At 52.0% G+C, this 21,067-nt stretch overlaps 1 protein-coding gene across 3 annotated transcripts in view; it reads right to left on the reverse strand.

Moving 5' to 3' along the window:
* Nucleotides 1–21,067, reverse strand: part of TUNAR (TCL1 upstream neural differentiation-associated RNA) — a 45,621-nt gene that overhangs the window by 23,697 nt on the left and 857 nt on the right. For 2 of the 3 annotated variants that reach the window (XM_067030641.1, XM_067030642.1), the window contains exon 2: nt 20,621–20,947. In XM_067030641.1, coding sequence (XP_066886742.1) covers nt 20,621–20,632 — 12 coding nt within the window. In that variant the 5' untranslated portion in view covers nt 20,633–20,947. Of the gene's footprint in view, nt 1–12,898; nt 12,922–20,620; nt 20,948–21,067 lie in introns of those variants that run through there. The other variant, XM_067030644.1, reaches the window with a different exon arrangement.

Here is a 21,067-nt window from a genome sequence, read left to right on the forward strand (position 1 = left end):
TGTGGGGAGGTTTAGCGAGCTGTGACTCTGAGGTGAGGATTGACCCCTGGGACCTCGTGTGAGCCTGTATGGGGAGCCACCCAGTAAAGCACAGTTGACTGGTTGACTCGCCCATCCCACCGCCTGGATTTTGGTTTGCCTCTTCCTGCGGCAACTCTCCACTCCCCGGACCCCCGCACACGTGAACACACACGCACCGAATACAGGTCCCCACGCGCGCTCTGCTGGAACCCAGCTCTGGGGACACCGAGCCAGGCTGGGGTCCCAGCACTTCTGCCAGCAGGTCAAACCTGCACGCACATCTGTCTCTCCTGCCCCGGGTCTGGCGTCCCGCCCCGCCCACTGGCCCATGCCAGGTCCCCGCATGTTTTCCCTAGAGCTCTCCCCTCCCCAGTTCTTCCTGCCCGGACTGCCCTCCTTCACGTGGCTGATTGCTACTACTCCTTTAAGACACAGCTCAGAGGCTCCCCTCCCCAGGAAGCCTCTCTGATGAGCCTCTTCTGGCTTCAATGCTGGGCCACACTCCCTGCTCTTACTTGGCCGACAGCATTTGTCACATCCTCTAGAGACACCACTGTCTGACCTGACTCCTAGAGCGGTGAGTCTGCCTGATCCGTCTCTGCCCTCGGCTCCAACTCAGCACGAGCAGAGACGAGCTACTGGGCAGGGGTTACGCGTGGATGCGTGGTCCCCCCAATGGGGGTGCCACATAGCGCCCCAGCGACTCCAACAGAGCCCTCGGAATGAGGACACTTGGGGCGCCTGGATCCTCCCATCCTGCCCGTAACTACCTCTGCACCTTGGCCGTATACCCTTGCAGCCCCATCAGCGGCTTGCAGAGGGGGCTGGCAGGCAGGATCCTCTTTTTAGACCTCTTGAAGCTCCACAGGCAGAGAGAAGCAGGTCAACTGGTGCAAAAGCTTGTTCTTTCAGGCACAGCACGGCCTTAGGGATTTTGTTTTTAAATGTAAAAACCTAACAACCTATATAGACCCACAGCTCAGCACCTGCAGAAGGTCACGGGCCTGATTCCAAACCTCCATCCTCTGTCGACTGGGAACAGTTTATACCAAGAAAAAAAAATGTTTCAATGAGCACAAAGGCCACCAGAGGTCCCGCAAGCCCTGTCCCTCTCCAGCCTCGAGCCCGATCGTCTCGAAGCGGGACCGCCTCTCTCCCTCCTCTGCCCTCCGGCTGCCCGGAGTTAGACGGGGCCGGGGGTCGGGGGAGCCCAGAGTCCGCTGGGCTCCAACAGGCATGATTGTCTCTAATTCGTCCAATTCATTTAGGGGTCCCCAACCCCTTGCACAGATGTGGCACATAGCGTGTGTTCAACGACAGCTCATTAGCGGGAACTGTATCATCTTGTCCCCAAGGAGAGGAGCTCTGACAAAATGGCATTTGTTTCACCCCAAAAAGACACCAAGCCCAAGGAGATGGGCTCTTTTCCCTGAAACACTCTCCCATCCCACCGGCCCTTTCTCGGGTGCCCACGGCCACTGACCCAGCCTGGGACCACCCAGCACTGGCTGCCCCTCTTCCCTCTTCCAGAAACCTGCTGCTTCCCTGGAGCAGTTTGCCCAGACTGTGTGTGGCCAGATCGGCTCTCTGCTTTGAACCAGCAGGAGCCAGGGTGTCTGTGGACCAGGCACTGTGCTAGACCCACCACAAGCATCATGTCTGCAAGGCTGGGCCTTGGGCTGAACGGTGAGTCAGGCCCAGCAGGGCAGGGCCCAGGCCCAGTAGCGGAGCCACGATCCGTCCAGGTCTCGCATCTCAGCCCTGGAGGCAGGGTCCGTGGGAGCCTTCGAAAGTACTGCTGCCCAGGCCACACCTCAGCCTAGCTGAATCCCGATGCAAAGTGAGGGAGCCCAGGCACTTCCAAATGCTCCCTGGGAAAAACATCCTCAAAGGCAGCGGGGGCTGGGGACTCAGCACTTGGCACGTTGCCTCGGGCAACGGGTCTCCTCAACTGCGCCCCGTGGACTAGGCGTCTGGCACTCTGCTGACTGCCGGCGGAGGCTGTGGCCTTTCAGAAGCATCCCCTGCCCTCGGGGAACATTCCAGCAACTTGGAGGACCAAGGCCACGGAGGGTGAGGACAGATCCAAACCTTCAGAGCCGTAAGGAGTTGGTAGAGCATGGCCCTTGCTTGCCCTGCTGGCCCTGGGCCACTTGGATTCTTCTCTGCAGCAAACTTTCTTCCTTAAACGGCCAGGCAGCCTCTATTTTCAGGTTTGCCAACCCCACGCCCACCCAGGTTGCCCCAGGCTCCCGTTTCCTAAGACCCTGAATTCCCATCCTACAAACCTAAACGTCCCAGGCTGCCTTCTCTGCTACCAACAGGACAGACAGCTCCTGCCCAGACTCCCGTGCTGCCCTCACCCCTGTCCCCCCTCTCCTCTTGGGTCTCCTCTAGCTCTCGGCAGAAGGCCTCTTACAGAATTCTCTAAAGGGTCCCTGCCTTTAGAGAAGCTCTGGTCTCTAGGGACATAATGTTCCCACCTCATGGACCACAGTTGCTGCAGACTTGACAGATCTAGAGCATAACTCATCTGCGTGTTTCCACTTGCAAATGCAACAGGTTTCTACGGGGGGCCAAACCCCCCCGTCCTTTCCTATGATCTGTTCCCACCGGGGCCACGTTACCACCCATCCCCGCGAGGAGCCATCTTTGACTACGCTCTGTTCTTCAGTCAAGCTCTGCCACTTCCTCTTTATAAACATCCCCTGGATTATAACCAGAGTTGACATTTTTCGAGTGTGTGGTTTTAGTTAATGTACACGAGCTCATGGAATCCCGCAGCAGCCCTGCAGTGCACATGCAGGGAAGAGATTCGCCCTGGGGTATCTCGGGGGCCCCAGGTTCCTGCCACAGGGCGACTGAACTTGTAAATACATGGCCGCTCCCATGCATCCAAAGCTGTGCTGAAGGGAAAACAGAGATGGCCAGACGTCCCTGCCCTGGAGATATCCGTTAGCTGGTAGGGGAAAGAACCAGACTAGCTCGAATGTCTAAGCTCTGTGCCACCTCCCCAAACACAGCTGCCCCGTGGCCACCCTGAAGTCAGAATGATACCCAGACCGAGCAAGACGCCAGGTGCTGTCTGGAGCCCCAAGGAAGGATGCTACAGCCAGCCAGGGGCGACCATGCTCCCCCAATCACGCAACGTGCCCGTGCTGTCACCCAGTCACTGCCTCCAGGCTTCGGTAACATCCCAAACGGACGCCAAAGCGGCACAGCCCATCCCCACGAGCGCTAAGCTGGCAGCAGCTGAGTTTTCGCCCCATCCTGGCACAGGGGCCAGAGGGATCCAGGGGCTCCCTGGGGGTATGTGATGAGTCAGCCTGAGAAGGGGACAGGTAAGACCCCCCCAAGGGCCGGAGAGAAGTGACTACTCGTAGAACCTTCTGGTTGAGGACATGACATGGTCCACTAGAGACCCCGCCACCCAGGCAGTCTCTCAGTGCAATGGGTTGAACTGTGTCCCCCAAAAGGTATGTTCAAGTCCTAACCACTGGCCCCCGTGACCTTATTTGGGTCTCTGCAGATGTAAGCAAGTTAAGATAAGGCCATACTAGATCAGGGTGGGTCCTAAGGGACATCTGGATGCAGAGAAACAGGACGCACGGGGAGAACGTCATGGGAAGATGCAGGCAGAGACTGGGATGATGCAGCTATAAGCCCCTGAACCCCAAGGACTGCCGGCAACCACGAGAAGCCTGGAAGAGGCGAGGTTCTCCCCTAGAACCTTCAGGAGGAGCGTGGCCACATGCTGACACCTTGCTTTCGGACATCTGGCCTCCAGATTACATTTCTGTTGTTCGGAGGCACCCAGCTTGTGTTACGGTTACTGCAGCCCAGGAAACTAAGCGCTCAGCAAGGACACGTGACAAAGGAAAGCCCAGATCAGAAAACCCCTCCCACTTGCAGGTGTACTGCATAAGCCCGGGGCTACGAACTTGGTAAGAAGTCATCCATCGGGGTGAGACTTGGCAGTACGGAGACGGTGGTCCACATTCCCACGCTACCCGCGTGACCCTACCCACGCTCCCAAGGTTGTCTGAGGCTTTTCCCTCATCTGTCACTTAGGGCCATTAAGCCCCGCCCACCCACAGAGCTGCTAAATTCGACTGTGCCCGTGATGGGCTTTAGAAACAAAATCATCGTATGAATTACAACGAGACTCTCAGGGAAGAGGGTGGAAGTTGTTCTAAAAGGCAGTGATTTTCTCCAAGAAGGGAATTAACATTCAAAGTCGAGGTCACTCTCAACGCTGCCCCCCAGGGAGGCGAAACCTTGGTGTAGCTTTTACACCAGAATGCATTTTCAGTAATCAGTCCATTTGCGTGCGTCTCTCTGCATACGCCAAACATTTGCTTTATTTAAAAGTGTTTTCCAGCACAGATTTCTAATTTGCAAATGTTGGTTCAAGCTCCACGTTACCAACAGGCTGGCTTTTTAAATCACAGCCTGGCTGGCGTCGCTTCCCCGCACCCCAAGCTCGGCTGGCTCGGACGGCACGGTCTGGCCAGGGCTCTCCACACTCTCCCAGACCTGCATCCACACTCCTGCGTCCATCCCCTGCCTGCGGTGCCTCCTTCCCTCCTCTGGCCAATGCTTCCTTCTTGTTCTTCAAGGCCTAAGTAAACACTTTTCTGGGGAAGTTTCCAGAGTCGCTCCGTTAGTCTCCGAGCAGTTCGTTCTTTCTGCTATAGCTCACCCGTATCACAGGCTTACCTCTGTTATAGATGGGACCCCTTCCATCTCCCTCACCCGAAAGGACACTTTTGTAGGAGTCAACAACCTGGAATCCAATCCCGCTCCTTTTCTTGCTGTCTGTGCCACTCTGGACAAGGCCCTGATCTTCATTTTCTCCATCTCACGAGGTGGAGGCTCGGGACTAAATAGCACACTGGCTCTGAGCCCAGTGCCAGCACATGCCAGTGTTTTGTTACTTTGTTAAGTGACCTCTGTGGGCTCCGTCATGCCCTCGGATCCCCACTGTGGGTCCACAGACCAGATCAGGTCTATGACCAAGGTCTTAGTTCTCTTAGGCAAAATGAAAACAAACCAAGAAAAATGCATGGTGATTGGTTAATTAATTAGACTTACATAAATGAAGTAATGAAAAAGAATTACTCTTTGAACATTCCGGAAGTAGGGTTTTCCTATTTTTTCTTAATATTTATCATATGATGGTGGTAACAGAAGGCAGACTGGAATTCGGCAATCTCCTGCCACTTCCTGGATTAAACAAACTTCCCCACCTGTGTATACCCAAACGCTGGCAACTGCAACCCTACACCACAAAATGGGTTCGTGAAACGCCACCCCTGCACGCCCGTCCTGGGGAACCTTCCCAGTTACAGGTGAGGAGAGTCGGCTCTCCCCACATGACCCCTCCCACCCAGCCACAGCTGCTTAGAACAGAAGACCCCACCCAAGCCAGGCCACTTAGCTTTTCTCCTGGGAATCTAGGCCCCCCAAGGAGATGGAGTGAGTTGTGAGGTCACACAGACATGGGGCTGACCGCCACTGAGCTGTGGGCTCAGAGGAGCAGGAAGAGAAAGCCAGAGTTGAGAGATGCGGGAGGAGGGAGGAACCAGATGGTGAGACCTGGGGCTCCAGACAGCAGGGAAGGGAGACGTCCTGACAGCTGATGATGATTTTTCTGTGACCGATTCTCCTTTGTGAAGCCAGATTTCATTTCTGGCTTTAGTTTTCATGAAATGCTGATTCCTTATCCACAATCTCCTAGTGATTATAATAATTCACGTGTTGATTTTTCTGTCTTTCTGCCCCTCTGGGTTCCACGAGGACAGACACCAGGTAGGACCTGTTGGCACACAGCAGCTACTCAATGAGAAGTCTCTGGATGGATGGAAGGATGATTATAAGCCTGCTTGGGGAGGGGGTGTTGATTCTTACCACCCCATGTGCCAATCAAGATGCAGGACCGCCAGGGCTTCCCTGGTGGCGCAATGGTTAAGAATCTGCCTGCCAGAAGACCTAAACAGACATTTCTCCAAAGAAGATACACAGATTGCCAACAAACACATGAGAGGATGCTCAACAACACTGATCATTAGAGAAATGCAAATCAAAACTACAATGAGGTATCACCTCACACCTGTCAGAATGGCCATCATCAAAAACTCTAGAAACAATAAATGCTGGAGAGGGTGTGGAGAAAAGGGAACATTCTTGCACTGTTGGTGGGAATGTAAATTGATACAGCCACTATGGAGAACAGTATGGAGGTTCCTTAAAAAACTACAAATAGAACTACCATACGACCCAGCAATCCCACTACTGGGCATATACCCTGAGAAAACCATAATTCAAAAAGAGTCATGTACCACAATGTTCACTGCAGCTCTATTTACGATAGCCAGGACATGGAAGTAACCGAAGTGTCCATCGATAGATGAATGGATAAAGCAGATGTGGCACATATATACAATGGAATATTACTCAGCCATAAAAAGAAACGAAATTGAGTTATTTGTAGTGAGGTGGATGGACCTAGAGTCTGTCATACAGAGTGAAGTAAGTCAGAAAGAGAAAAACAAATACCGTATGTTAACACATATATATGGAATCTCAAAAAAAAAATGGTTCTGAAGAACCTAGGGGCAGGACAGGAATAAAGATACAGACGTAGAGAATAGACTTGAGGACCCGAGGAGGGGGAAGGGTAAGCTGGGACGAAGTGAGAGAGTGGCATGGACATATATACACTACCAAATGTAAAACAGATAGCTAGTGAGAAGCAGCCACACAGCACAGTGAGATCAGCTTGGTGCTTTGCGACCACCTAGAGGGGTGGGATAGGGAGGGTGGGAGGGAGACACAAGAAGGAGGAGATATGGGGATATATGTTTATGTATAGCTGATTCACTTTGTTACACAGCAGAAACTAACACAACATTGTAAAGCAATTATACTCCAATAAAGATGTAAAAAAAAAAAAAAAAGAATCCGCCTGCCAATGCAGGGGACATGGGTCCGAGCCCTGGTCCAGGAAGATCCCACATGCCACGGAGCAACTAAGCCCACGTGCCACAACTATTGAAGCCTGCGCTCTAGAGCCCGTGCTCCGAAATAAGAGAAGCGACCACAATGAGAAGCCTGCATACCACAATGAAGAGTAGCCCCCACTCACTGCAACTAAAGAAAGCCTGTGCACAGCAACGAAGACCCAACACAGCCAAAAATAAATTTTAAAATAAATAAATTTATTTTTAAAAAAGATGCAGGACCTCCGGCAACGACCCTGAGAGAAGTCATCTCCCTGTGCTGCCATCTCTTTAAAGCTTTCAAGGAAATAAGAAGTGAGAAAGCCAGAAACCAGAACCAGACAGGGGTGACTGCTCGTGGGCTTATGGGGAAGAGGCCCCTGCTTAAGTCTCTTCTCACAAGGAAGGTCCATCCCCAGTGAAGGGCCAGTGGAAAGAAGAGGCCCAGAGTCCGGGGGAACATTCTGTTCCCAGTTCTGGTTCTAGCCCAGGGGACACAGGCAAGAACCTAGAGGTCCATAGTCCAGGAGAGGAGAATGGCCTGCAGAGTGAGGACTGGAATCAAGAGTGAAGCAGTCCCAGAGAAAACCAGAATTCAGAAGACACATGCACCCCAGTGTTCACCGCAGCACTGTTTACAAGAGCCAGGTCATGGAAGCAACCTAAATGCCCATCGACAGACGAATGGATAAGGAAGATGTGGTGCATATATACAATGGAATATTACTCAGCCTTAAAAAGGAACGAAATTGGGTCATTTGTAGACACGTGGATGGACCTAGAGTCTGTCATACAGAGTGAAGTAAGTCAGAAAGAGAAAAACAAATATTGCATATCAATGCATATATGTGGAATCTAGAACAATGGTACAGAAGAACTGCTTTGCAAGGCAGAAATAGAGACACAGATGTAGAGAACAAATGTATGGACACCAACGGGGGAAAGCGGTGGGAGGGGTGGGGGGGATGAATTGGGAGATTGGGATTGGCATGTATACACTGATGTGTATAAAAAAAACTAATTAAAAAAAATAAAAATAAAAAATAAAAATAAACTAATTTAAAAAAAAAAGAATGTGGGGCTTCCCTGGTGGCGCAGTGGTTAGGAATCTGCCGGCTAATGCAGGGGACACGGGTTCCAGCCCTGGTGCAGGAAGATCCTACATGCTGCGGAGCAACTAAGCCTGTGCGCCACAACTACTGAAGCCTGCGTGCTCCGCAACAAGAGAAGCCACCGCAATGAGAAGCCCGCGCACCGCAACGAAGAGCTGTCCCTGCTCGCCACAACTAGAAAAAGCCTGTGCCTGGTGACAAAGACCCAATGCAACCAAAAATAAATAAATAAAATAAATAAAACACAGACCTACTAGAGCATGGACTTGAGGATATGGGGAGGGGGAAGGGTAAGCTGTGACGATGTGAGAGAATGGCAGGGACATATACACACTACCAAAAGTAAATTAGATAGCTAGTGGGAAGCTGCCGCATAGCACAGGGAGATCACCTCTGTGCTTTGTGACCACCTAGAGGGGTGGGATAGGGAGGGTGGGAGGGAGGGAGACGCAAGAGGGAGGAGATATGGGAACATATGTATATGTATAACTGATTCACTTTGTTGTAAAGCAGAAACTAACACACTATTGTAAAACAGTTATACTCCAATAAAGATGTTAAAAAAAATTGGTTATGGTTAAACTCCAATCTGTCAATAAGTAGAAACTAAATAGAAACTAAATAAATGGGAATTTAAAAATTAAAACAAAAACAAAAAACCAAATAACTTTTAAAAAAGAATGTACATTAAAAACAAAAGAGAGAGAGAGAGAAGTAGTGCCGGTGGAGAGGGAAGGAGAGGAGAGGGAGAGAATGGAGGGCAGGGAGGGTAGGTGCAGGCAGGCCTGACTTTTCTATCAGATGCAGGGGGCACAGGGCTCAGGACTCACAGAAACGTTTCCACTTCTTTTAAAATCAGAAGGAAAAAAGTGAACTTTTACTTAGAAGAAAATGCTTTAATATATAACATTAAAATATTCATCTTGATATCAACTCAATCATGAGATACTTTTAATACTTGTTGATGCAGAAATGTTCACGGAGGCGAAAGTGCCAAAGGGTCCAAGAAAGTGAGCAGAGGCCAGGGTGCAGGGGAGGGAGGCAAGGGCACAAAAGGGGAGAGGCGAGGTGGGGCACACACAGGGTCTGCACCAGCACCTCTTTGAACCGAAAAGCAGACATCGGGTTCTTAGCAGCTTTGTTTGCCTCTTCGGGGAGCACACCTGAAAGGTGGACAGGAGGGTACCGGGGTTTACGGAGCTCCGATTTCCCGCAGAGCAAGGTGGTCAGCGTTTATAAATGTCGGGGGGGTGGCCGGATGTGCTCAGGATCCTATCGCCTGGGTCACACCCTACTCTGCCGCCTACCAAAGTCCACCCCCTGTACAAGCCACCTATGCCCTCCACGGTGGCTTAAAGCGTGCCCCAAATTCTGCAACGCCCTTCCCATCAACGTGGGCTCCAATGTGGGCAGCCTTAGTAATTTGTTTTTAAGGGACAGAATATGCCGGAAGTGATGCTGTGTGATTTGCAAGGCTTGACCATAAAAGGCGATACAGATGGCCCTCCCACACCTCCCTCCCTCTTGGGACATGCGCACTGGAGCCCTGAGCCACGATGTGGGAAGTCCAGCTGGCTTGGCCCACCTTGCTGGAGAGACCATGTGGGGAGGCTGCACAGAGATCCGAGGAGCCCCAGCTCTACGGCCCCCCACACCCCCAGGCTGTGTGCGTCCTCCTGGGCCAGGCTCCAGGCATGGAAGTGAGGAAGCTTCTGGACGATTCCAGCCACAGCCACAACCTGACTGTGATCTCAACAGGCCTTCAGCAAGAACCATCGAGCTGAGCCCAGGCGGCCCCTGGACTTAAAGGATGACTAGTGTTTGAAGCCACTATCTGGAGGTGTTTCATATGCAGCAATAAATACTCTCTAAGCTTTAGTTTCTTCATCTGTAAAATGGGAGTAAGAAAAGTGACTGCTTTATTGAGCTGTTGCTCGGATTAAATAAAATAGTCCGTGGAAAGTACTTATTTAGCACAAAGTCTCCACCCAGAGTAAGCACCTAGTATACAAAAGCTACGATTATCACTAATTGTTTTTATTACAGCCATTGTACAGAAGAGAAAACAAGGTCCAAAAAGGCTAAAGCAAATTGCCCAAGAATCGCACAGTGGGTTAGATGCTCCATGGTTTGACTCTGAAAACAGGTTCAACTAAAACAAGCATATACCCCCCGGAAGAGGCTGTGACAGAACTGCCATTCCCATCGGGTAAGGGCTGGGTCCTTGACCAGAAAAACAGAGGGACTGAGGTCAGACACCCAAAATGTCTTCAGAATAATCACCCTGCCTACCTGCGTGGCCCCCATACATTTTCTAAAACATTTAGCCTCCCTCCACGTGAGGATAGTATTTTTTAGCTCCGCTCTACTCTTCCATGAAAAATAAGTGTAAATAAGGTGGTGAAACCTATGAAACCTGCCAGCAGGTAGATTACCTCTGTCCCAAACTGCCATAACATACGGGCCTCCCAAGATTATTTATGTAAAACATACATTTACCAAGTTTGGGGGTAATAACCTGCGAAAGTTTGCAAACAATTCCTTCATGTTCCTGAGGGCTGTGACGGACTCACTTCATGAATGGGAACTGTACTTATACATCTGCCTAATAAAGCCTTGAAGGTTTTTACTGTTTTGAAGTCAGCCGGCAGGACTGACATCAGCTTCTCACGCATTTGGGAGAACGTCCTTGATAAGGCGAAACACAGCCAGGAGAGCCACGTTGCTCCAGCAGCTCATCAGACAGATCCCTTTCCACACAGCACCCCTCACTCAGCCACTAAGAGGCCTGGAGCCACTCCTACCACTAAGCAAGCTCTGTCCCGGGTGCTGGGGATGCAGGCACAGTTGGGAGGAGACAGAGACACCGATGAGGGTGCCAATGGCGGTTTGGGCTAGACTCGGGTACATCCAAGGAGCATGGAGAGTCTGGGTGGCAGGCTTTCCTGGATAACTGGTGGGGCTTTTCATGATACCCTGAGCTCCAAACGGACCTCAGCCTCAGTTCTTCCCATGCCCAGACACTGAGAAGCATTCTGATTCTGATTTGCTCTGATACTGTTCTCTCCTTGCATCCAACATCCACACAAGCTTCAGAAACAAACAAGTGAAGAAAGGGCCAGAGATCTCGGGGTATTCCCAGCCCCCTCCAATTCTGGTTGCCCAGGACCCTGGCTCTGGGCCTGGCTTCCAAGAGGAAGGGCAAAGGAACAAGGAGAAAGCCACATCCTGCACAACTGGTTGGGGACAAAGCGGTGTGAGTACAAACTGTCCATTTCCACGTGGACTTCTGCCAACACTGGGCACTGGCCAGCTTCAAAGATCGTGACCAACTCCACAATGACTTGATGCCCTGCTGGGTTCCAATCCCACTGTGTGACCTTGGGCCGGTTGCTTCGTCTCCCCGGGACTCGATTTTTTGACCTATAAATGGGGCCATTGAGAGGGTGGAGCTGCATCCCTTTCCCGAGCCCACATTCCGGGGTGGTGAGTTCTCCAGCAGGCGGCAGCTCTTCAAACTGCCCGGGAAGCTTTGCCCTTGGCATGATTTTGCAGTCAGCCTGTCCTAAAGGCGGCTCTTTTCCAGGGCTAAACTCCCAGAAACAGCTAAGAATTTGCCCACTGGGCTATGGAACACGCCTTTTCCCTCCCTCTCCTTCTCTTAGCAATGAGAAGGTAGAGGACCCCTGGGACCCTCTTCCTTGTGTCTGCCCCACTGGCTCTGCAGAAGTCACCCAGCCCACCGAGCATGTTGATTTCAAAGTTAACAATCAGGAATGGCCTGGGCTTTGGTTCCCGAAAGTGACCCCTTTCCCACCCATCGAGCCCGTGGCTGGGGGAAGCTCAGGGAAGCTGGCCGGTGAACGCATGCCCTGGATTCTCTCAGCTGTGTTTGTAGGTCTGGGAGCTTTGTTTTTAGGCCAGGAGCAGCCTGAATGCGTTTGCAGAGGTGCAGGGAGACCCACGGCTCAGTGATTCAGGCTGGGACACTGCCTGCTCCATTTCCCGTTGGCCGGAGTCCACGACGGCTGGGCAGCAAGTGCTACAGCCAGCGGCCACCTCGCTTCCCCTCCGAGTCCAGCAGGGTCAGTGGAGCTGGGGTCTGGGCAGCGGGGCCTGGAGGATCACTCAACAGATATAGAGCAGTAGACACAGGGCAATCCGAGAAACAGGGCCTGGAGGTCACGCCCCAGACAATCCCGCTCAACCTGCACAGACGATGCCTTCTTTTTATACACCTTTTAATACATTTATCCCTTTTACACACCTTCACCATGATACAGACATTACAGGGGAGCAGGAAGCAGGACGCCAGCTGTCTTGCTGGAGCCCACGTCCTCACGCAAGCACTTCCCACGGCTCCCCATCGCCTGTGACACAGGGCACACGCCTCAACCCGGCACTCCAGGCCCACTCCCACGGGCACCGGACCGATGCACGCGTGCTCCCGCAGCCGACGCCGCAGCCCTACGCCACCTGCTCACCGACCCCCGACGGCCCCGCCTCTGCACATCCGCTCACACTCTCCCTCCTGCCTGGAACGCCTTTCGCCCTCAGCTCTGCTCGACAACCTCCTACTCATCTCTCAAGGCTCATGCTTTCACCCTCCCCCTCCAAAGCCAGCGTTCCCACCTTTGCCGTCTTGGGGCGCGTCAACCACCACTCTAGTTGGCTACAGGGTAGTTACACGTTTCCCCGACTGTCTCTGGGTCCATTGAAGACAGAGAGCATCTTTTTTTTCCCTTTATCCCCACACCATCCTACCTGATGGCCTCTCAGTGACGGCCTGGTCCATGTGTCCACTTTAGGAACCTGTGAGACGGATGCCAGGAGTGAGAATGGTTCTTTCCACGAGATTCAAGGAGAAGCACCTACCTACCGTGAGCAGGACCCAGCAGGGGCTGAGGTTTTCATGGCCTTTTTCATGAGATACACTGCTGAGCAGGCTGGCCTCAAGGGACCCTGAACTAGTGCCATGTGTTGACTTGTCTACGACACTCTTTATGTCTTAAGTCTCTACACCAGGTTAAGCAGTCAGGTCTCCTTGGAGGCGAATCTTACGAGGTGGTCCATCTCTCCCTCTTACTCAGCACGCACTCAGTATTTCTGAGATCGCTTTGCTTCACCCGGGCCCCAGGAGAGCCGCTCCTGGAAAACAGGCCAGAGCAGAGCTCCTCTTGCCCGTGGGAGAAGGCAGAGGCCAGAGGACTGCGGGCCAGGCCTCCCTGTTCCATCCGTATGAGAGCAAGAGCCAGAGTTGGAGACGAAACCAAGCAGACCCCAGAGCCGCTGCGCCTCCCATGTACGGGGCAGGCCTGCAATGATGCCTGGACGTAGCTGCTGCTCTGGGAATGTTTGTGGAAGGAAGAGGAGGGATGGCAGGGCCCCCGGGGTTAAGTGTGGCTGGAGAAACATCCAGCCTCGGGGAGGGGATCAGGGTCTTTCTAGAAGATTCCTCTGAAAGAGATCTCCAGGCCCACTTCAGTGATCCTGTCCAGAGATGACTCACCCCATAATATGGTGCTCTGAATTAAAGGGCTGCTCCTAAAACAGCTTGTATTTGGTGGAGGGCCTGGAAGCTGAGACTGGCCCCAGCGAGCGTGACAGCATCCATCTGTCTGTACAGAGTTTCAAAAGCAGTGGGGGGACAGAGGACAGCACCTCCTCGGGGCTGTTCCCCACCTGCCGAGCCCCCTTCCTTGTCAGTCCCCGGGTCCCATGGGCTCATGGAGAGTGACAGGGCTCTCGGGCAGCTGTGTGGGTTTCAGGAACAGCACGAAGCCGGTGTGGCCAGAAGCGGGGAAGCAAGGGGAGATGGCAGGAGTGGAGGTCGGACCCAGGGCCAGGCTGTGCAGGGCCCTGGAGGCCTTCCCAAAGTCGTTGGCCATTGCTCTCAGGGACACCGGCGAGCTCTGAGCAGAAAAGGCCATGATCCTTTAGAGGGCTCCCTCTGGGGGCCGCTGGAAAGCAAACTGTAGAGGGCAGCAGGGCAGCAGAAAGAGCAGGAGAGAAGGGAACGGCTTGGGTGGAGGTGGGGTGGGAAGGGGCGCCATATTCTGAGTATTTTGGAGCAAGAAGGGGGATGAGTGATTAACTACCTGTAAGAATCAGTGGTTCTCGCATTTCTATTGCTCCTGAGATAAGAATTACTGGGAGGGGGGGGTGGTGCTAAAAATACAGATTCTGGGCCCCTACCCTCTGAGGTTCTGACTCAATAGGTCTGCCACAAGGCCCAGGAATCTGTATTTTAGCAAGCTCCCCGGATGCTTCCATGGAAGTGGTACCTGGATCCCGCTTGGAAAAAACCCTGCATGGCTCGGTCCTTGCACTTCACAGACAAGGGAAGCCAATGGAGGGCCAGAGTGGGGCCGACGCTTGTCCCCAGGTGCCCAGGTGAGACAGGGCTGACAGGCAGACCCCCTCACTCCCAGGCTGGGCTCTCCTCACTGGCCTCCTTGCTCCGCTGCAGATCTGAAATGGGCCCTAAAGGGCGGTGGTGCCGTCCCAGGCCTACAGGAACAGGAGCCACGTGTGGACACACTGCAGCTGTCTGTGGTCCACCACTGCAGCCCCCGTGCCCTGCAGTGCCTGCAACAGAGCTGGTGTTCAATGGAGTTTTGTTCCGCTGTTGACAACACCTGTCCGTGGAAGGATGACCCCAGCGATCGCCGCGGCGATCAGGCAGGACCGGAGAGGCACACCCAGTGGAGGACATGGCACCACGCCTGGAGAGGTGGACAGAGCAGCTCTCCAACTCCACAGGGATATCCTGGAGCAGGCTTATGACCACTGCAGCACCTCTATGAAATTTTCGGAGCGATGTTGATCTTGTTGGTAAAACTGAGAAAAGTCTCAACGCTCCCTTTTAGAGAGCAAGTGTATTCTTCTACTCCTGCTTTCTGGGTGGAGAACTTGGGCTTCCATCTCTACCTTTAATGTTTAACACTGCAAAGCCGGGCTTACTTTTTCAGAAGTTTTCGATAAAGCCCTCTCAGCAAGTTAATGGGACTACATGCACTCGTAAATCATTTTCAGCTTATGCATATGGTGCTCTCAAGGCACATGCACTTTATTTAAAAACAGAAGACTTGTCAATATTGATCATTAAAAGATGATTGCCATTATCATCCATCTTCTGAATGGAAAGGGATCGAGAATCTTTGGGGGGGGCGGGGCGGGCCACACAGAGGCCAATGTAACTTGAGTGGTTTACCTGTGGCAGAACGAAAAGGTCTTGGTCAGGATCCTGGACTATATTAGCAGACATAGGCTCAAAACCTGGGATGATGGAGAAACAAGAAGCGCCCGTGCCTTATGTGTGCTTCTGCCTCGGGATGCTAAATGAGGCATACAGAGTGGCTCATCACAGTCTGTTGAGAAACTGAGGCGAGAAGACACAGGGCCTCCCAAACACCCCACCTGACCTGGGATTCTGGTTTCAATGATGTTGAGTGCAGAAGCGTTCAGCCTATAGCAAATACTCAGGCAAGCCCTCAGAGTCTTCCAGAAGGGCTTGTAAAGGTGTAGGCTTTTAAACCCTTGTAGAGTCTCATTTACACTTGTCACAAGCCACATACGAAGACAGCATGAAACATAAAATTCTTTAGTAAATTTAGTAAAATTCTGTGCTTCTCAATGCTGGAAATGGGTGTTAAATCGTTTCTACTTACCAGGCCCCAAACAAGTGTTCACAGGAATCACAGATCAGAGGCCAGGGACTCCACTGCCTTCTTGCCTAACCGCTAATGCCTCTGTACGGCCACTTTTGCATTCTCTGCCATTGACTAGTCAGAGGTACTAAACATCTGGCCCAGAACTGAAGCTACCAGGAATCTGGTTCTCTCAAGGCTTGGGGGCAAAGGGTACAAACTCTATGGGTCTCACTAGGGACATGCAACGTAATTTCTCATTCACCAAATCGAAAAATTGTGCTGGCTGCTAAGATGTTTTGGTATTTTACAGATGACAGGTGAATCACAATTGTGTTTTCCAACTCATTCTGTTTGCTTTTTCTCATTAATCACCTTTCATGAAACTCGAAGCTCTTGGCACAGAAGCCATTCAGGAATCCAGAAGAGGTGGAGGGGAGGTCTTTTTGTTAAGACATCACTCCTATGACATGGGCAAGGCCAGCATCAGAGCTGGAAGAGATTTAAACTGCTGGCGAAGACAGACAGCTTGAGTATCATTACTAGAACGTAAGGAAGGGTGATTTCAATGACTTCCCTTTACCCTCTGTAAATTGTGTGTTGCAGACAGGATTCCGGAATCTCCTGTCCTGGGTATGCATGACACTCATCCAGATTTGTAGAACTATCAGCAAAGACGGCAGCAGCTATACTAACGTGGGAGGACTTCCGCAGGCTCCACGAAATATCTGCTGTGACGGCATCTCTATTTGGGGGCTTGAAAACTTCTGGAAACTGCCAATTCCTCCTCTAAGTCCTGGAAATTCTTAAGAGCTGTAGGTGAACCTTTAAGTTCCTGTATATGTTCCTCCTACTTCTTTCTCCAGGTTGCTGTCTGGGGGAGGATTAACCCGTGGGGCATGCTGCAAGAGGAGCCACGCTCTTTCCGAAAGCTTCTGTTACATAACTTTTATTGTGTGTCCCTTTTCGCAAGGTGCAGGCTGGCAACGCCTTCCAAAATATCCCACATGCCAGCTTGTGATCACTTCCCGTAGAATTCAGGGTGACATGGCACCTCAGGAGTTATTTTAGCTTCCCCCGAAGAACTACCAACACTAACCCTTGTAGGGTTAACACTTGGCTTATTTCTGAGTATCTTTCAAATCTAATACATTCGACATAGAGTTCAAAGAAATCCAACATTTTGGATTCAGAAGTCTCTCAAGAGCCAAATCACCCCCATATGTTATATACGTCAAATCTTTGGCATGCCCTCTCTGTGCCATAGTGTTATTTAAAAGTTCGGGCAGGAGGGCACAGTTTGGTTTCCAGACACACTGCAGCATCGGTGGACATGAAGTGTGGCAGGTAAGGGAAGGATGCTTTCAACCCCAGCAGAACGCACTTGAAATCGCGCTAGCTTCTGCTATTCAATAACCCTGCGACTTTGAGCGACACACTTCAGCTCTCCAAGCTCAGGCTCCGTAAGATCTACTTTGCAGAGTCGGGGACAGAGGGACAAAATGTTTAAGGACTGGTGGTTTCTTTCTCCCACCCTCTTTATCTGACGATGACTGCGGCTTCGCTAGGAAACCTGACCTCTGACCACAGACTATTTAAAGTGTGACAAGCAAGCCTGCCCAGAGAACCCGGCAAAAACACCACTGCCAAATCTACGAACTTCTCACCATTTTTCAGCTTCAGCTGAATTCAAGGCTCTAATTAAAGTACTTTCCATTTTCCAAACAACTGCAAACAGTAATTACATACTTCTCCTCCTACCTTCCAGGAACAGCCTAAGACTACGGTGAAACCTCCATGTCCCTTGGACCTCGAGCTACAAAGCTAGATGTGACATTTCTCCTCTACCCCGTTGACCCAAATTACATAGTGACTCCTGTGGCTCCTGCCGCATGGACCCTAGAGAGGGTCCTGGCTCAGCCCTCTCCGTTGTGTGCCAAGATGCCACCCGCAAGGTGCCATGATGGGAAAGCTGACATTATTGCCTTTAAGACGAAAAGTTCTTTCATCACGCAGGGTGGAGTCCCCGCTTAGGATAATCAATACACTTCTTTATAATGACCAGTTCTTTACTGTTTATACAGATGTTTAATGGAAAATGTTATGTAACCTTAAAGTACAGGGCACTCTGGAGCTATTAATAACCAGCTACATTCAGATTCCGAGGACTCTTCGGGCTTAGAGTTGGAGGGGGTCTACTGGCACTAATATACACACATGCACATGAACACAGGGACACATACAAACATACACACTCATTGCACAGATGTAAATGAAGAGCCCAAGAGTGGAGATGACTTATCCAAGGTCACAAAGCCAATTCACAGCAGAGTCACGAATAAATCCCAGGTCTCCTGGCCTCTGGAGGATGTTCCTTTTAGAGGAAAGGATCATGCCCCATAGGTACCTGCGTACATCTTTAACAATGCACAAATGCTGCAGGATCCGAAGCGGGTTCTCACAATGCGGGGCTTGTCAGCTCTGATCAAAAGAGTTCCTGGTCTAGACTCCTGAGTTAGAAATGGGGTGCCCACCAGGGAGACGTCTCATTGTTGTCATTCATCTGCGATACGTACCCCTCCTGCTCTCCCAAGAGAAACATGAGGCACCTAGAATATACCTGAACATGACACCATTATACATGGTGTGGAAGAGGTCAGCTTTAGCGATCTTCCGGAAAAGAAGTGGGTTTAAGACAAAACAGAATCGAAAAGGGAGACTTTTTTACTCAATTGCACACTTTCACTCCAGGAGGATAAAAAAGAGCAAAAAATGAGAGAACACTGAGTCAGGGTCTAAACATCCTAGTGGACCCCCTTTCTTAGAACAGTCCCTCTATTCCTGCTGAGACAGGCTCCACCCTTTCCTAATATAATCAGCAAACAATGGAGAGAGGAGAGTCTAAAAATCGCTTTAGTTACTTGCTCTAATTGTTTAGGCTGAGAAGGTTTTACCCAGGCAGCTATGACAGATTCTTTCTGAAAGGAACAGGCAGGCTCACCAGCGGGTCACTTTCGAGCCGGCTGGACATCTAGGTGATGCGTTGTATTTCATCAGCTCTTAGGGGTCTATGTCATCTCTCCAAATGAAATGCCTAACCTGTGCCATGAACCCAATCTGGCACGTTGGGACATTTTATAACCACCAGGCTTTAGCCCAATAAATAATCCACTAAAGCACTGCCCAGGCTTCACCTCCTTTGGGTGGAACCTGAATTTTGCAGCTCCCTCGGGCACCATAGCCTCCTCTTGGAAATCAACAACCTATTCGATCAACAAGCTATCTGTCCAAATGTGTGGGGCTGATCAGCTCACACCCCCTAGCTCTGGCCTGTAACCCCCTCTCTGCCACTCGAAGAATCATGTCACTGGAAGGGATCTGAGAGTTCGTCATGTCACTAGAAGGGATCTGAGAGTTCATCATTTCACTGGAAGGGATCTGAGAGTTCGTCATGTCACTGGAAGGGATCTGAGAGTTCGTCATGTCACTGGAAGGGATCTGAGAGTTCGTCATGTCACTGGAGACAGGGAAACCGATGGCCTTTCCCTGCACTGACACCAACACTGTCCGAGTCCTGCAGACCACCAAGCTCAACACTTGGTGACTCAACATAGTAAACAAGCCACTCAGGCCAGGACCAAATGATTCCGCGTGGCTTCCCCTTTCAGGGTTGACCTAAATGCACTTAAGCAAACAGTTAAGAGCTACAAAACCAGAGAGTTGGGGGCAAGCTAAGGCCTCCTGTCTACATTAACCGCCACCGCCCCCCGACCTCCTTTTCTTCTGGATTGAGATGTGGGAAGTTCTGCTGACATGGAGGGTTGGCAAATGTGAGCCAAGATAAAATTTCCGGCAGGGTTGGTTCCTACGCAGTGGCCATAGGGGACCAGCCTGTTAAGTAACCATCTCTTAAGACTTACACAACCAGGGGCAGGAGCTTTGATTAGGCCTCCCCGCACAGAAAGGCTTACCACATGGTTCTGAGGCCGAGCATGTGCTGGGCGCACACAGGAGGATCTGAACTCTGCCCTTTCCAACCTTTAAGAGGCCCGGGAGAAACAGAATCCCGGGAAAGAGAGCACGCAGGGGAACATACCCTCCTCCTATCTGAACAGAAGTGGCCGTGCACTTACAGTTCACGTAAGGTAGGCAGCTATGTGATGGAGGGATGGACCAAAAAAAAAAAAAAATGCTACCAGCAATTTATTTCATCCAAGCAGATACTCATCAGCACAAGTATTTTCACACACACGCAGTAACTCCAGACGGAAGCAGTTAGTAGAAGAAATGGGACAGGTGTGTTTGTTACAAAAGAATCAGCTCGAGGGAGAGGTGGAAACAGCACCCTGGTTTCCAATCCTGGTCTCCCCGGCTTGCGCTTCCTGGCCCTGTGACCTTGATTAAGTCATTCAGCCTACCTGGGCCTCAGTTTCCTCATCTGAGCCAGAGAAGAAGGGGAACACACTTCCTCCGGTGGTCTGGAGACATACTACCCAGCTCATCCTGGACCCCAGTTTCGAGGTCACTATATATGAGTCGTCTCCCTCCACAAATGAAGAGTCTGAACCCAGGTTGCAGACAGCATTACCGAGACCAAACAGGTCTCCTCCTGCCTGCGTGTCAAGCCCGCATCTGCCTCCCTGATGGCCCAGGAAAGCACCAGGTCTCGAAGACGCCCGGGCAGTTCGGCCTCTAGGCAGGGTCTGGGGAACGGGGGAACCCAAGGGTTCAGTGAGAAACCCCGCAGGCTCTGGATGGGGGCCGAGCAGGGGGCTCATGGGCAGCCTCCGGGGCCGTGCGAAGGGGCTTTGTTTCCGCGGCGGAGGGCCTGGCTTACCGAGCAGCGCATCCGGAGGCGGGCGGGGGGCGCGCGGGGCACGCAGCAGAGCCACAGCCTGGCCCGGGCCCGGGGTGCCTGAGCCGGAGGAAGGCGAAGAGGAGCAGGAGGAGGAGAAAGAGAAGGCTGCCGCTGGCTCCTGCCTCATTCTCCCGGGCAGCGCCGATCCGCTGGCCGCCGCCAGCTCGGGCTGGCCGCCGGGCGCCGGACCCCGCGCGCGCGGCTCATGTCCCGGTCCGCCGCTCTCGAGGTGTGCGCGCAGTCGGGGAGTCTCCGGGCGGCGCCCCGGGGCTCCTCATGCCCCGCGCCGGGGCTCGGCAGGAGGACCTCCGGGAGGCAGCGCGGAGGAGAAGAGAGGAAGAGAGAGCGTGAGAGCGCGCAGAGCTGCGCCCCGCGGGTCCGGGGGTGGCAGGCACCCAGCAGGACCGCGCCGCCCCACCCACCGCG

Source organism: Kogia breviceps, chromosome 3 (assembly GCF_026419965.1).
Source record: "Kogia breviceps isolate mKogBre1 chromosome 3, mKogBre1 haplotype 1, whole genome shotgun sequence".
NCBI lineage: Eukaryota > Metazoa > Chordata > Mammalia > Artiodactyla > Physeteridae > Kogia > Kogia breviceps.